Consider the following 14,246-nt stretch of genomic DNA (forward strand, 5'->3'; position numbering starts at 1 on the left):
TTCTTATCCTTCTCACTCATAACATATAAAAAGCTGTCACTGGAACATATATAACATATACAGAATTCATTGTCCCAGGCACACATCCATATAAAAGAGAAAACACAGATCCTGTGGAAGGGCTACTATAGCCTATTTTTTTGTCTCTTTTTGCTAAAAATTATTTTATATGGGAGCAACAGAATTTAAGTAGATAAATTAACCCCTGTAGCTAAAAGGTGATTATTAAGCTGTGATTATTAGCTGTCATCAGAGATGGTACCAAATAAGCTGGTCACTGAATCTGAGAATTAATAGCAATTCCTATATTTAGTATCATTTAGAAAAAAATGAAAAGCTTTTTTTTTTTTTAATGGACTAGGAAGGCAGAATTTCTACCACCGCTTGGAATTGTGTTCTACTTTAAATCAGAATCACTTCAGTCTTACTGAAGTTTAACTTGAACCATTTCCTTCTTGGCTTTGAATTATGCTATTATTCTAAGATAAAAACATGCTGAAATGGAAATGTTAAACATCCTTTTTTAGCACGCAAGTCTTCATGTCTTCAGTTCTTTTGTATACAAGGTCTTTTATCTTTATAACACCTATCACAATAATAATGAAAAAAACATCTTCAATACTGCTTTATGGAGTACACTTTGTAATCACCTTCTAAGTGCACTTATTTTGTGATGCAGCAATCAGTCTGAGCAAAAAGCTCTGCCCTGTTTAGACTATAAATAATTTACCAGTGTTAATTGATGGTTCTATATGTAGGTTTTCTGTAATCATGCCAAAAAGACAGACTCTTACAAATTCTTTATCACACAACAGAATAAGAAACCTACCATGTAATACCAGCTCTCAGAAAATTGCATACAACCACATCTCCACAATGAAGAAGTAATTTAAACAAACTAAGAGCAAAAAATAAACTTAACATTCCCTAGCCTTAGTGCACTAGAAGAACACATAGATGACTGTAGTTTTTCAAAGGTTTCTACGGGTTTCCCCATGACAGAAATGTACAAAGAAGAAACCAAAAAAATATTGCCAACAATGCAATTCCTTCTTTCAGTCTTCATTCTTTGTCTTGAAACTGTTGAAAACCCCTGTTACAAGCTCTGGGTGATTACAAAGGTAACTCCAGATACAGAAAGAATCAGTGCACTAGATCTTATTGAAAGAGGATTTATTCATGCTTGCTATAACTCAAAAGACGTTAAAAACAATTTTTGTGAAAATTCTTGTTAATTAAAATCTAATTATTCAATGACTGCTGTTTGGCATCTCTAAGAAAACACTCAAGGTCTTGAAAGAAAGAAAAGATAACTCAGTGAGCGAGTTATCATAAAACCAGGATTTCCCCCCTTTTTTCCTACTTACCATGCATAATTAATATGTGATAATAACCATAATGAGTTCGCTAAAACAATTAGCAACACATCTCCAGTGACCTGCTAATCTGAATATAATGCTTTTTGAATTTGGAGGTGCACCAGTCCCTCTGTGCTTACACACTCACCTCACGTAGCAGCAAAGAAGGCTGCAGAACATAATTTATTATTCTGCATCACATTTCATCAAGCCCCTTAGCAGCTACTTGATATATTATCAAGACAAATGCAAGGAAAAAAAAGTATTCCTACCTCTCCACCCCCCCAAGTAGAGTACCCCAAAGACTAAGAACTAATTATAATCCTTCTTTCCTTTTCCAATCATTAAGATCCCTTCTGTGAAAGCAAACCTTGACCAGGTTACTTTTTGTGTGGAATTTCAATGACTTTTTTCATCTCTGTAAGACAAATACATCCATAAATAAACATGCACTGCAGTAACAAGGGCAATGTCTGGAACACTTAAAAGTTAAATTACTTGCAAGCCATACAACGTCTCATTTTTCTTTCACAAATATATAATATAGACTACCAGCATGGGGAGGGGAAGGTTTGGAGAGTAGGCGAGTGCACATGTGGACACACAAGTACACATGCTTCAGAAGAAAAGGGAGGAAGTAAAACAACCATAGGAACTGAGAGCATGATAACTGAAAAAAAACCCTGAAAACAAACAAACAAACAATCGCCTTATTTTAATTAGTATGAAATAGTGGCCTATTATGAATTTAGGGAAAAGATGACTGTGCATAGTAGTGCAGAGGACCAGACCTAAGCATGTTTTGTCTCAAATATTCAGAGTGCTGCTACTGAAAAGGTGATCAGAGCAAAGGCTGCCATGGAGGTGTGGCAGTGCTGTCCTGATCCAACTTCCTGCTCCCCTTCAAGATTTGTGCTCTGTTCCACCACCCCAACTCATTGCCTGTGTGAAGAGGTGTGGTGGCTTGTTTGTGAGCCAGCACCTTCTGAAGAGGTTTTTTAGAGTTGTGAAGTGTACTGTAAAAAACTAAGGGCTTGTTACTGATACTTGTTGTGGAAATGTATTGTAAGAATTTAAGGGCATGTTAGTCAATACCTTTTGAGTGTAAACATTGGGCTGGCTGCCACAATTAAGAAGACTGTATAATAAAACATAAGAGTTCCCTGACACATGGTCCAGCGCCTTTGTTCCACCTGCCAAGAACCTTTAGCCAACATCACACCCTCTACCCATGGGCTGTGACAAGTAGATCTTCAGAAGTCCTAGACTGTAAGACATGGTTAAATACCTCATGTTCTTTTCTCTACAGCTGGAAGGCAAGCTTCCTAACAACAGACTTCCTCATCCAGTCTGGGAGACACAAGCAAGGGCTACAGGCTTAGACTTTGTAGCAGCTGAGGAAGGAGCAGGATTCAGCCAACAGGCTGTTCACCAGTGTGTCACAATAGAAGTACATTCCACTGGAGTACTGCATCTTTGCATCCCAAGCTGTAAAGCTTCTAGAAATATATATAAAACTATATTGTTCAATACCCAATTACGTGAAATTGCTCAGTACACAATTTAAAAGTATGATTTATTAATAATTTTAAATTAATTTTTAATTAATTCTTTTAAATTTCTCCAGTGTTTGTCTGATATCAATAGCTTCTCCAGCAAGGAGAAGAACCCATAAAAAATGGGGTTTATATGCTGTTTATTATTTTGCAGTGCCCCATAATAGCAGGAATTCAAGAACTAGTCCAGCAACATATACTAAATAATCAAAAAACAACTTGCCATCTAGAAATGCCTTCAGTCACACTGCAGAACAAGAAAAGTAAAGGCTTCAGGAATTCAGGAGAAAGTTCTAGCCAAAACACTTTCTGAGAAAAGAGCTGATGTATCATGTGGTAATTAGAACAATTCCCAAGGAAGCCCAAAGGTTGGGAGACTGAATTTCTCGGGTTCAAAAGTGTGTAAAAAGATGTTTTCCTCTATTTTTTCAAGAAGTAGCCCACACATTACACAAGACAAGGATAAAACTCTCTTCCAATCTCCTTTAAAAAGAAAGCTGAAGTTCCAGATTGCTGTTATGCTCTCTGTGGCGAATTTTTCTTGGCAGTGTAGAAACGTGCTGGAACTACTTTTACAATTATGCTTTACAAAAGACTAACTGCTAGATATTTTCAGTTCCTGATAAAAAGACACAAGCTGTTAAGACTGGGCAATTTTGGATGTATACATAAAAACAAAAAGGTGCATTCCTCCAAAAAGCTAAAAAATTAGAAAAATGGAGGTTCCTTGGACTTGGCACCTCATCTTGGTTAGAAGGCAGACAAGTTGAAACATTCTGTTCCCAAACCCATAGATACACCCCTTCAGATTTCACCTTTTAGCCACTTTTAACACTTCAGGGCATGTTTTACATGATACAACTAAACTAATCTGGGTACACGCAAATGCTGGGACATTTTAATCACTCTATGTACAGTAAGAGTGAAACCTATGTAATTCAAATTTATTAATGGAGTGAACTCTGCTTTTGCTGCAAAACACTTAAGCAAGGTGTGTTGTACTCAGGAGTAGTGGTTTCAACCTCTCATGGCACTGAATCAGTTGCTGTCCTACTACCTTCCAGGGTGTACAATCCTCACACTTCTGCCACAGGAGAATCTTTGCTACGTTGGGAAGCTGGTCACTGTGTAGTACCGGATGCAAGGCTAACAAAATCACTGACAGAGTACAACCCTGCAGATGAGGGACAACAAGAAAACACACCCCAGAAACACTCAAACATCCCAGACCTTCATTCAGTCTAGTAACTCCATGGTTACACTGCAGTTGGCATCAACAAAGGCAAGAAGTTCTTTATTGACTCTAACCCATCAAATGCCTAATTAATTAATGAACTGTAATACATCAGTACAGACAAGAACGACCAGTGGCTTCTGAAAAGAAAGACCAAATTTCTGCTTTCTACCTCAAAATGCACCTTCAGCCAGAGTTGTGGAGCAACACTGATTCCTCTTCATAACAAGCAGCCACTGGCATGTGCTGTATATGCCTCTGTCAGACCACACTGTCTGGCAACAACAGTGATCATCTATAAACTCTTTGTCATTTCTCTTCCTGAATGCAGCTTAACGCCTTATACTCCAACCACTACCATCACAGGTTACATCCACTGGAAAAAAAAAGTATCTAACAAATACTGAAACAGCTGGTAAGAACTGTGAGTCCAAGGATAAAAGGGCTTGGGTAAATCAGAATGGTTTATACCATGAACAGCTATTTAGAAGGCTGTTTAGATGAGAAAAAATTGGTAATCTAGGCCTATGCAAAAATAGACTAGAGCCAAGCTTGAAGAAACAGCCATTGATGTATATTTGAACTAACCTTAAAAATGTCTGTGTTTTTACATTTGATGCCTTTATTTCTAAAATAAAAAAAAAAAAAGTGAATCATAAACATTCAGGAAAGAGTATAAGCCAATAAAATTGAAAAGGGACAGATTTATGGTGACTAAAACATTTAATTTGAACAGCAGGGATTCCAATTTACAGCTCAGCACACCACCTAGAATGGCTGTTCATGTCTGTAATTTCTTTACTTTAAATAAAGTACTTCTAATGCATTCAGCCTCCAGGTATACACAAGGAATAACAGCAACATCACTAATTAAATACCTGTTTGTCTGAAAATCATAGTGAGTAAAATATATACAGTACATGCATACACTATAAATGGAGGAGTTGAGTGAGGAAAAAAGTAGAAAAAGTTTAAAAATGAAGGGGATAATACAAAAAATGGTTTTAGCATCCTTTTTGACAAAAGCTCACAATAACAATATGAGTCATATTAAGTGCTAAATCAGCCTTCTTTATCTTGTTTCAGTTGTACAATATAGAATAAAATTACAAAATATTTGAATGTCATAATGTTCTGAATCTACTGTTCTTTCCTTATATCTTCTAGAGCAAAAAAGTCACAGAAAATTTCTCTTTGAACTTCTCTGTTCTACGATAAAATGCCCACTGAGACTCATAAATCCTAATGCCATTTAATCAGTGTGAAAAAATTTTAATGAGCTCTCTCTAGATTTGGTACAGAGATTATTTGTAACTATGGGATCAATTAATTAATTAGAAATGGAAGAAACTGCAAAGAAATAGTGTTTTAAATTAAGGCAATGATTTACATCACTTGGAACTTTTTAAATAGAACAGATTGATTCTTCATAGGAGAGTTATGACCATTTGTATTGCTACAATCTATTCCTCTGCTTAAAAAGTGGATATAAATGGATTTATTTGCTTTTAAACTACTACTAAGGTCCTTTATTCTGCAGAAAAGCTATAGGCAAATCAACCAAAATACTGGAAAGAAATGCCTTAACCTTCATTGCCCTCAAGCAGGAAGTTAATTAATCTGCAAGGTTTTGATAACAGAAGCATACTGGAAATATGTATAAATGTTGGCATGCAGATGTCAGAAACCCTCTGATTCAGAGTCATATTTTAAATAAATTTATTTGCATACCATTTTTGTTATTATGAAACAAAACATCTTTAAGATAGCATTGAAAAGTTATAGTTGATATATATCTATATATTATAAAAAATACACACAAATGGCCTGGTTACTATAAACTCTTTTAAATCAAAAATTAATATTCTAGTATTTCAAATTCCAAAAGCATGATTTTAAGTAATGTGATCCCCATAAATTAAAGTGGAACAGAAAAATATTGTTCAGCAAAAATATTTTCTTTCCTTATTTATTTTTCCTGCACCAAATCTGTGAAGTTAATCACTGAATCACAGGATTAGTGAGATTGGAAGTGACCTCCAGAGCTCATCCTGTCCAACCTCCTCTGTTGCAAAGGACTGTGTCCAGACAAATTTTGAGTATCTCCACAATCTCCTGGGCAACTTCTGCAAGTGCTTGGCCATCCTCTCAGTAAAAAAAAAAAAAAAAAAAGTATTTGCTGTGCTCAGACAGTCTCCTGTGTATGTCTGAGTCCATTGCCTCAGGTTCTGTCACTGGGCACCACTGAAAAAAGTCTACCTCCTTCTTCATTACAGTTTCTCTTCAGGTATTCCCATGCATTAGTAAGACCCCATTGAGCATTCTCTTAATTCATCCACACCACTAGAGAAGATGTTAACCAGGGCTAAATACACCCAGTATTCACCCCTGGAGCACACCAGTAATCACTGGCACCCAGCTAGACTTGTGCCACTGACCACAACCCTCTGGGTCTGACCCCTCAGCCAGTTTTCAAACTACCTCACTGTCTTTTCATTCACATCATATGCATGAGAGTGTCACAGGCACTACTGTAGTTCAGTTAGACAACAACCTCTGCTCTCACCATGTCCACCAGGACAGTCACTTCATCAAAGAAGTTAATCAGGTTTGCCAAGCATGACTTTCCCTTCGTGTAGCTATACTGAATACTCATGATGGTTTGTTACTCCTTACTGTGCCTGGAAATGATTTTCAGGATAAATTCTTCCATCATCATTTTCTAGGGATTGAGATGAGGCTGAGAAGCCTGCAGTTTCCTGGGTCATCCTTCTTGCCTGGCTTCGACACAGGAGTGACATTTGCTGTCTCCAGCCTTCAAACACTTCTCCCAATGGCCACGACAGATTAAAGCTTATGGAAAGTGGTCTTTCAAGGACATCTTCCAAATCTCTCAGCACTTGAGAGTGCATCCCATTAGCATCCCTGGATTCATTAATGTTCAGTTTGACCAGAATCCAAACAGAAATAATACTATGAAAACTGTTTTTCAATCATCTAAATAAAATGTATGAAAAAAAACACAAGTGTTTTGAACACTGTGGCCTGAAATTTCTACAACATTCAAGAACGCATTGTTTCTACACATGTACAGCTCCAGATGGTTTTCAAAGAAGTTGCATCTGTGTATTTGAGAAAAGAATTTGGAATAAATTTTTCAAAAAATCTATTCAAATACAATCTTTCTAGTATTTAATTTCCACTTCATATCTTGATTACCTGACTTATTTATATACTTATATGACTTTGCATTGTTACTAGTGTTGGAAGTTCATATGATGCTTCATGCAGCACAAGATAGGAGACCTAGGCTGAATTTGCAGGCTGTATAATTTTTGAAATTCCTGTGCTATCATTTTATCATTATGTTTATTAAGTTCCTAGTTAACCAAAGACTGCAAATCAAAAGGTTAACATCTAAGAAATTTCAAGATGGATATTTATGACATTCTTCAATAACAGTAAACCAGATATCATATCCATTTATAAATCACTTAAATACTGATCTACATGCAGAAGTATGCCAGCACAGCAATAGCCACTGGCTGATATGACAGGACAGCTAAATTCTATGCCTATTTTATCATTTTTGCTGACAGCAGCAACAAAGTTTTGAAGCAAACTTGAAAGTTGTCACTTTCTTCCTGACTGTTTCACTGGGTAGTTTTGGTATGCACTAGGTTGCTCTAGCAGGCAGCTCCAGTGAAAGTTCTCTGCAGGCAGTCATCAAGCAACCCCCAATGCTTAAGAATACATAAAGCTCCAAAGAATTTTATCTCAACCTGGAATCACAGTAAATCCAATCCAATAGAAAACATTTAAATAATATATAGCATAGATGTATGGGCCTAAGCACTACCTATGATGCTCTAACAACCTGTTTTGCTTGAGTCCAATTACTTGCTTATGAAGACATTACCTCCTGATACTTGGCTGCAACCTTGCATATTAATGATTGCTGGCATGAAATCCAAATCTGTAGTTCTATTAGTCCACTGCTTGGGACAAAACACTGCAGATGACACCATTACACTCCAACTGATCACAAATGTTTTGTATAGTTTCACATGTATTGTTTTCATTTCCTTCCTCCTGGGAATTCTGTGCATATGTTCCCAGACTTTAACATTTGTGACTTTTGTAGATGAAACAAAGAAACAAAAAAGTTCAGCTGAATTATCTGCACTAAAGGAATTTGATGCTGTAAACTTCTTAGAATGGAGAAATATGAATTCAAACATCTATGCCCTTCTTTAAAGAGAAGTTAACAACATTAAAAATACAAAACTACTGTTAACAATCTGTGCCTTTGATTGTCTAACATATCTTTATAATTTAAAAATATTAAGTGTAATAAAGACACTACTATTTTTTCATATATTTTTTTCAGTGCTAACACAACTAAAGGATACAGGTATCTACACAGTGTCACTGGTTAGCTGTTTTTGCTGCTTCCTTTTGGGTTGCTTTTTAATGTTTTTGCTCTTTCTAAGTATTACCACTTTGTGGGTTTTCTGAAATCAAACCACATAAACTAAGAGTTTTAGGAAAGCTCTCCTTCTGATCCTCCCATGAAATTAGAGTTTAATTTGCCATTAACACAGCTGACATTCAATTTCCTTGGTTATGTACATATGTACAACATGCAAGCTTACAAAGAAAGTAGATTCACATATACAGAACATCAAGAGAAATTGACACAGAAAAATCCAAACCAAACCAAAACAGAAACCCAGTTTGGTTAACTCTATTCAAGAGTAAACCACACTGCATCAAACTTAATTCACTTTGTATTCCTAGGCAATGAAAATACCATTTAGACTCTGGGTGAGAACTTGAAGTATGGAAAGTGAGGAATCTTAACTAATCATTCCATATGTATTTGTGTAGCCTTTATTTCCCCCCAGTAATTCTACTGAGAGAACAGTAATGAACAGTCTAATCTACCTACATTTTTTCCCTTAAAATTAGCATGTAATGCATTTTTCTGCAGTAATGAAACTAACTCCAAAACTTCTGAACTTACATTCCACTTGGGCCAGAGAAGTGAGAAAAATATTCTAAGGATAAAGGCAATTTAATCTAAAATAAAATGAAGACATTATTTTAAGTCTCAGTTTATGTGAAATATTCTCCCTATAGATTTTTTTTTCAGACTAATTTGTTAAGTTATATATATGACAGGAAAACTAAACATATCTACTGTTTGAGAAAGATTGCTCAAACTGATAGTCTAAAATCAGAAACTATGATGTCACAGATTTAGACTGCTAGTGGAAAGAAAGAAATAGCTTCAGAAAAATATATGTCCTCTTCACAAAGAACTATATTTAATGTTTTGACACTTAGGAAGTAAATTAGCCATGAATGTCTGAAAAATAAACTGACCTATGTTTAAATAACTGTTTCCAAATTCTGAATACTGAAGTTAAGCTTGCAGATTTATATATACAGCAGAAAATCATTATACTTTCCTATTACTGCATGCTACCATGTAGGAAATCAGAGCATTCTGCATAACAAACTCTGGATGTAGTGAGGGGAATTCTTGCTCCCTGAAAGTACAAACATCTTTGAAAATGGGGTTGGCTGATTTTTATAATGTTTATGTTAATCTAAGTCTTTATCACAATAAAAAGAATTCCAAATATAGCCTAAACAGAAAATACCTAAATTTACTTTGTGCCCTCCCCCTCTTACCTTTTCTGGTGGTACAGGAGGGTGAAATCTCTTTGCACAAATTAAAAATGGATCAGGATGTGGCTTGCCACGCTTCAACTCAGGGTCATCTCCCAACACAATATGATGAAAAAGACCAAATAAGTCCCTGTGTTTGGTAATTTTTGTCTGAAATGATGCTTCACTCGAGCTGCTGGCAACAGCTATGGGTATCTTGTGTTTGTGTAAATGATGGATAAGCTTACTGACCCCTGCAAAACAAATACATACATTTTAGTTTTTATGTATAAGCATCTAAGTTGGTGTATGTATTAATGTTTATACCCAACTACATAGCATTTAGCAATACTTCAACGATGTTATCTTACTGAATGTAATAGACCTATTTCAAATAGCCATTGCAAAAGAAAATTCTCACTATATCTGAAAAGTTCCTTCTACACTCAAAAAACATGCAACATTCTGTAAGTTACAAACATATTTTTCTGTTATCAAACACGCTTTTCTCAAAATATGTAAAAAATCTTATTAACATCACAACATAATGAGACCCACTATAAACTCATGAAGCAATGTCCCAACATCATGTAAGTTAATTAGTTGAAACTCTTAAGATTTTGGGAGAACATTTTCTTTCACATACAGTTATGTTCCTGGGGAAAAAAAAAAATCTAAGAAGTATACTCTTCTCACTGGATTACAAAGTTTCAATTTCTGAAGTAAGGACGCAGCTGGCTCAAACCAGCCTGTAAGAGAGCTATTTCTCTCTTTTGCAATTACTAAAGCAAGCAACACTGGGCAGAGGAGAGCAGCTGTCAGTCATGGTTGTTAATACCAGAGCTTTATCTATCAATGCTGTGAACCCAGAGTAATGAACACCTCAAGCCTAATGGGCAGAAACTTCAATCTGATCCAGTCTTCTAGGTAAGTGAACAGTGAAAACACAACCAGTCTGTCGAAGAGGGAAACATACTTTGCTATTAGATGCAAGTTTTGAGTTTTCTCTGAAGGGGTTTTAATGCTCCTTTGCTGAAGTATTCTGAATGCTGGATACCTTTCCCAGATAAAACAATTAGCATTATCTAATGAAGATCAAGTGTGGCTATCTGGTCTTTATCAATTCACAAGAGAAAATCCTCCATACCTGTAAAATAATTTCAGCTTGCTTTTTGGCATTAATCCCAACTTTACTAGACACAGGATATTAGTTTCAGGTAGTTTACGTTCAAGAAGACTCCAGTTGATTTTGGCTCTTCAAAATAACTTGAGCACAATTCTGTTTTCATTTTCCAACTAAATTAATTCTTATCCTATTTTATATGCCTGGTTATACAAAAATAATCTTATTCCCTTCCTCCTGATTCATTGTCATCATTATATCTAGTCTCCACTCCCTTAAACCATTCCTATTCCTCCTTCGCCACCTCAGCACCTCTGATTTGTATTTCCCTTGTGATCCAGCCATTAAATTCTATAAACAACCATGTTATTTTTCCCAATATAGTCATATGCTCACCTTTGCGAAGTTCTAAGTACTACTGATAATAAACTGTGTAGATTAGTGAATAGGTGCAGCAACTAATCAGCAACTAATCTACCTATCTGGAAATAGGACTTGTAGATATGACTCTCTGCAGATTTCTCATTCTTTCCCTGGCATCTAATCAAACAATTAATAACTGACATTTCCAGCTCCATGCTTGTATTTGAAGATGGCCTTTAAACTCTAAATACATGCACTTCTCTAATGTTAGATTTTGAGCTGGACGGACATAGCAAGCACTACTGCTCCTCTAAGGTCAATACATCAGCCATTTAAAAGTCTTCTTATGATCCCTTAAGTGGTTATATTAAGAAAGTGCACTTTTTCCCAAATGATGCTACTATGTCCTCTCACTGATATATGGTGTTAAATACAAGTGAGTTTTTTATTCCAGATGGTTTATATCTTCATTCTGAATCATGTAAAGTAAGTCTATATTAAAGTAATGGAAGAACTAAGATTCCTTAATGTAAAGCAGTAGTGTAAGTGTCTCTTCCCTAAAATAAAATGCATTCATTCTAAGGAATTTAATAAACTGCAATGCTTAGCAAGGCTAGCATACATAAGTGTGGTAACATGAACCAGTCTAAAGATTACACAGAAGACTTCTTATCTCCTATACCCTTGCTGTGATATGGTCAGTTTTCTCTAAAGCTGTGCTCTTTTCAAATGGCTAATTTTCTTCAGTCTCAATGCACCACAGCTTCACTTCATCTCTCACTGGGTATGTTTAGTCTATGTTTCTGTTGGAGGTAGCCAGCCACAGAAAAGCACTATTGCAGAAAGGCTATTTCTTCAGGGCTCTCTCTTATATTCCTCAAGCACGTCATGATTTCAGTGTATAAATGTGTATGCATGTGTGTCTGATTTCTCTTTGTCCCTAATATCTCCAGAGAGAAAATATTTACATTATTCAGAGAACATGCCACTTAAAAATATTATTTGGATACATGTAAATAGAGCGAGACAGAAAAAAACAATTGCAAGGGGCAGATCAGCTGCCCAGAAAAAAAAAATATTAAACTGCATTTGGAAGAACAGGTAGCATAACTTGACAAGCTCGAAACAGTAGCAGCTGAAAAGTATTTTCATTCCAGGTTTACTTTCCTTTGTAAAAGCTATAGATCAGGAAAATCCATTTTTGTTTGCATCAATTACCACCAGTTTAGCTCTAGACACCTTGCCACCACATCAAATTACTGACACAATTATTGTACTAATTCAGCATATAATTCTTCATTAAGAAGATCGTATCTTCCTTAGTATCCTTGTAATTTTTTTTTTTTTTTTAAGAAAACATCAACGGAAGGGCAACTGAGGAACTGTTTTAAAGACCTGTAAAAAACTTCCCCTGGCAAATACTGTCATTATATCTTCTATATTTATAAAGACTTTTCAATGAAATGACAGTCAAAATCAACCAATTCAAAACTCAATGGCTATGATGAAGTAAACTGAAAATTCCCATGATCTCTCTAACTTACTTGTTACTTACTTGTTGTGGCTACTAGGTAAGGGATCAAGTCCCACCCATCCCAGAGGGATCCCTCTGTTAGACTTCTTGGGACTACCCTCCACCACTCCTACTGAAGGCTTAGTCACACACAGCAAGAATAAAAATTAAAGGAAGATCAAAAGAATTAAGGATCCTTTTTTTCCACCGTAAGAATACACTCCAAATGTGATATACAGGCAATAAATATCTTATACACACAGGCAACAAATATCTTATGCACAGAGACAATAAATATCTTATGCAGAGCCACATAAATTCTTCATGTAATTATAAAAAAACTAGGAATAAATAACCATATATTTATGATATCTTTATTATATTTCTTTAAATAAGAAGTTTTAGATCAACACAGAATCTTAATATATACTAACTACAACAGTTAAGCACCAGCAACTACTTCACAGAAAAATAAGTGAAAAGAATTGTAAGCAGAGTTTCATTACAGGACCTGCAAAGAAGGAGGATCAACTTTAAATGTCAGCATCTTTAAAACCCAATTAATCACAAATGTCAATGAAGTTATCAACTTCAAGAAGAGAAAAAAAACCCAAAAAAACAACAAATTAAACCAACAGAAAGGACCTATTTCTATGTTTACATGCTATTACAACACCATTTTCTACATTATTCCTTTCAAGCTATCAAATTTTATAATCAAATGACATTATTGATCATGAAGTGAAAATTAACAAGATGAAACTCCTGAAAACTAACTCAAATTGATGGAAAGCAAAGAGAACTTTTATTTTCCTTTTAGCTTTATACAAACTGATTTTGGTCCCACACACAATAGTTTAGAACACTGAACAGCACATACATTTTTGCTACATTTTATGTAATTTCAAATTTTTGTACCATCCCTTTTCTTCTATTTATCCATCTCTGAACGAAACATTGCTCTTAACTTGTACTACTTCTGCATGTCCAGATTCAGATCCATTTCTTTTGAAATGCTTTCAGATAAAGAAGGAAAGATTATAAAGCTCTTCTATTTTTTTCAAATGTTAGTCTCCAACCAAACTTCTGTCTGTGTTACAGAATTATACAAGAATGCTTTTCAAGATAAGCAAGAAAGTGATCTCCATGATAAACTGGGAAAACACTTGATATAAAGAAGAGAATTATACATGCTGCTTTTGGACTGAACCTTAATTTCAGTTTCCTCTGCTCCCCAACTGAATGTCTGGTGTGTTGCATACAGGTAAACCTTACAGAGCGAAGGCCTTGTAAAATCATGGCTCAAACCTGTTACTTTGGCTAAGCAGAAAGGACTATGGGAAAAAGACTCAGCTGAATTAGAAAAACAAGTCATGTAACCATTATGTGTTCACATCCTGGTGCATGGTGGCTGGTTGAAATA

The 14,246-nt window shown here is 35.4% G+C and overlaps 1 protein-coding gene across 1 annotated transcript in view; it reads right to left on the minus strand.

The window, feature by feature from the left end:
- Nucleotides 1–14,246, minus strand: part of PUDP (pseudouridine 5'-phosphatase) — a 62,980-nt gene that overhangs the window by 17,381 nt on the left and 31,353 nt on the right. Inside the window, exon 3 of the mRNA XM_062515096.1 lies at nucleotides 9,849–10,078. Coding sequence (XP_062371080.1) covers nucleotides 9,849–10,078 — 230 coding nt within the window. The remainder of the gene's footprint in view (nucleotides 1–9,848; nucleotides 10,079–14,246) is intronic.

The sequence above is a fragment of the Cinclus cinclus genome, chromosome 2 (genome assembly GCF_963662255.1).
Source record: "Cinclus cinclus chromosome 2, bCinCin1.1, whole genome shotgun sequence".
Taxonomy (NCBI): domain Eukaryota; kingdom Metazoa; phylum Chordata; class Aves; order Passeriformes; family Cinclidae; genus Cinclus; species Cinclus cinclus.